The sequence below is a fragment of the Mustela nivalis genome, assembly GCF_964662115.1.
Source record: "Mustela nivalis genome assembly, chromosome: 5".
NCBI lineage: Eukaryota > Metazoa > Chordata > Mammalia > Carnivora > Mustelidae > Mustela > Mustela nivalis.
Window position 1 is genome coordinate 42,355,676 of NC_139024.1, and position 3,606 is coordinate 42,359,281.

Sequence of the window (3,606 nt, forward strand, 5' to 3'; positions counted from 1 at the left end):
ATGGTTTGCTGACCACTGACGTGAACAAGCCGGTAGCTAGCTCCTGCCCCCCTGTCACCAGTACTTGCCCTTTGAGGGAAGACAGAGGAGGACACCATCAAGGTCAGTCGTTGGGACTTAAAAATATCACTGCTGAATCACTGCAGGTGCCTGACATCCTCTAGGTCATGGTATGAGAATGGAAACCTGATAAAAGCATCAACTTTTAGTTTTGGGAAGGATCATCTCCTTCCCCTCTTGGACAAGTGAAGGAAAACCTCTTCCTGCATGCAGCTTCCATGAAACTGTTGAGTTCCTCATCTGCCTCATGGTTTCCATTCACAGTCTCAAATAGATACCTACTTGGTGCCCCGACACTGAGCAAGAGATCACACCTTTGAGCTCTTACAAGCATTGTTGGTGAAGCTAGAATTGTCAGGAGATACTAATCTCTGGAAAGGATATGCGTAGTTAGCAAGGCACTTTTCTCTGATTGCCACACAGTGGTCAGCGGCTCCCTCCTGGGATCAGAGGGGTCCGTTTTCTCATATTTGACTGATTTGTTAGAAAATAAGCCAACCTGGTTTTCTTGGCATTGAAGGTAGACCCTGTTTTGCTAGTTTCTAGATTATGTTCCTAACATGGCTGTAAGCTTTATACATTCAATTTAATAGCCTGAGTCATTGATCTAGGCTAGGCCCAAGAGATAACAAAATGATTTAGAAAGTACCTGGCATCAAGGAATTTGTAGGAAAGATGTGCCTTTACCTTCAAATGCACGCAAGGTCTTTTATCATATACCTTCTACTCTTCTTTTAGAAAGAGCAAGAGCACATATAGGGGCAGAGGGAGAGAGAGAGAAACTTAAACAGGCTCCATGCTGGGCACAGAACCTGATACAGGGCACAATCTCACCACCCGAAGATCATGACCTGAGCCAAAACCAAGAGTCAGATGCTCAACCAACTGAGACACCCAGGCACCCCATACCTTCTCTTACTGATGTCCAGTCAACCTTATATTGAAGATCTTAACATCTTAGCTTAGTAGTCTTAGTCTTCCCTTGCTCACTGCTCCTGTTGTGTTTCTTTTAGGTTCGATGAGGTGCTTTATAGATCATCTCAGGACCTTCAACCCAGGCACATTGTCAGTTATCTTCTAACTCTAAGGTACTTCATAACCTTGCTGTTTTCAGGTATTGAAGACATGGGAGACCTGATCTGACAAAGGACCTTTCTTTCTTCTAAAGTTTTCCTATAAACAAACCTCTTGGCCTAAAAAGTGAAATGCCTTAAGTTACAGGAATTCTTGCTTCATCTTTGCAAATCAGCAGTTAATATTTATTCATTCAGTGATACAAGGTGCAGTCACTACAGTCTGGTGGAACCAACAGCTTTGTCACAGGTCGTTACAAAACAGCACATATGTGTTAGGATAGAGTGGACCTAAGAGACTATGTTCGGGCACTCAGTGCAGCCTTGATTGAGGAGAAGGGGCTTCTCAGAGAAGAGATGTCAGTATTAATCAGGAGAAGCAAGGTGGCAGAAAAGGAAGAAAAAACCCAGATTTGCTCATGCTACATTAATGGAACTAGACGCATGGTCCTGGGAGGGGTGAGAAATGAGTGTATAAAGGCCTTTTTGCATATATTAAGGCATTTCAGCTTATTTTCAGGGCATTGGAGTCCATAAAAAGATTTTGAATAGACACTCAGAAAAGTTGGTGAGCTAGAAGGGTAGAGGATGAATTGGAGGGCAAATCAGTTTAATAGGAATTTCATACTAGCTGTTTTAGAAGCTCTGACTATAAGGTATTTTCTAGAGCAATGTTTGTATCTTTCCATAAACCTATTTAAGGAAATACTTGCTTTTACTCAAGATTTACTGAAATCCGATTTATTGGTACTGTTTTCTTGATTATCCTTTTTACCTGTCTTCCCCAGATTTAAATATTTTTTTTCCTTTAAACTTCATAGTCACAGAGAAATAAAGAAGCCAGAAAGTCTAATTAAATGTCTGTTAATCATTGAAATGAATGTTGGAATCATCATTTCTCTGGCATATTATTTTATTTGCTGCTTCTACCTAAACAGAAAAGATACTTTAGAGAAGAGGGGCCAGTGTGTGTGCAGCTGCCCAATAACTAATCTTTACCCTTCCTCCTTACCGTACAGAGAGGGAATGTCCATGCCATGTTATAGCTTTCATCCTAAAAGATGCCTAAATGAGAAAAACTAATTTTTAGAAAGGAATCCCTCATCTTTATGAAGGAGTGAAATCATAATCTTAAGTACTTGAGGTATTACGACCAAAATCTATGTGTTTTACTTTTCCTGTTATAGAAAAGCAGGTGAATTCAAGTCCCAACTTTCAGTGTTGCACACATCCTTTATTGGCCCTGGGCTTTGATTTCCTTAAGTTGAGGGAGTAAGATATCAAGCTTATGTGTTATAACAGGAAATTACTACTGGTCTTCATTTTCACCTTCATCTTCTCTGGTCTGTCTTCCATTTCAGTCATCTTGCAGCTATGGCACACAAGACACTGCTTATAAAAGACAGTCCTCCCGATGTGGCTGGGGTATGTTAAATGTTTTCTGTGTAATCTCTACATCCTCTTAATACTACTGAGTCAATTTTGTAAGTGTTCCTAAAATAGCATCTTGTGGTTCGGCTACAGTAGTGTTCTACTCAGTGGTAGTTAGAATTGGACTGAAACAATCAGTTTATATACTTTCCAACACTGGACTAAAACACATTTTTCCTAGGTCAAGTGTTCAAGTGAAGAGTTCCCCTTATCTGAAGTTATACTTTGAATAAGATACTGAATGATCCTGTCACTCTCACTCCCCAGCTCTTGGGTACCAGTCATATTATAAGAGATGCTAGGAATTTGTCTTTCCTCGCCAACAGCAAACCCTGAAGCACCCTGAGATACTGTTCCTACTTTAAATTAGAAGAAAGTTAAAATTACTTTTGGAAATGTTCTTTATTCACTTATAATTAACCTGTTATTGAATTTAATCATTCTTTGTTTTATTTCTTAGGCCAGACTTCATCTTTTCAGAGCTGTGCGTTCTGTCCTAGCCAATGGAATGAAACTTCTTGGAATAATACCTGTATGTAGGATGTAATTTCTAATTAAAATAGCTTTCTAAATTTGAAGTGAATTCTAGTTATCTATTCTTATCTTATATGCCTTGTTTAGAATTTAAACTGTTATTCTGTATCAGAATCTATATTTTAGTAAGCCTAAGTGATTTATCAGTTTAATAACTTTTATCTAAAAAAAATCATTTGAGTTCCCTCCTGATCAGTAAGTATGAAACAGTTTTATAAAACTAACACAAAACTTTTAAAATTTATTGCAGTCTATTGGGGATAAAAGATTAGATTTTGAGCTCCAGCTTGAGGTTTTCACAGCATCATTCTTCCAGAAACTGTTCTTATAAGTGAGATGATCTCATGTTTACATCAGATATAATTGATAAAAGCAATTTCAGTTTTCTTATAATAATGGCTGGCTCTGTATCAATTTAGGGAGAACAGAATTAAGCCTTTTTGCCTATACAGCTGACAGCCACTCCCAGAGCACAGATCTCATACTTTTCTTTCATTGATCTGTATAG

General features: G+C 38.5%; 1 protein-coding gene across 3 annotated transcripts in view; it reads left to right on the plus strand.

The window, feature by feature from the left end:
- Positions 1-3,606, plus strand: part of RARS2 (arginyl-tRNA synthetase 2, mitochondrial) — a 61,974-nt gene that overhangs the window by 56,514 nt on the left and 1,854 nt on the right. For all 3 annotated transcript variants that reach the window (XM_082730614.1, XM_082730615.1, XM_082730613.1), the window contains 3 exons: positions 1,074-1,148; positions 2,495-2,558; positions 3,025-3,096. In XM_082730614.1, coding sequence (XP_082586740.1) covers positions 1,074-1,148; positions 2,495-2,558; positions 3,025-3,096 — 211 coding nt within the window. The remainder of the gene's footprint in view (positions 1-1,073; positions 1,149-2,494; positions 2,559-3,024; positions 3,097-3,606) is intronic.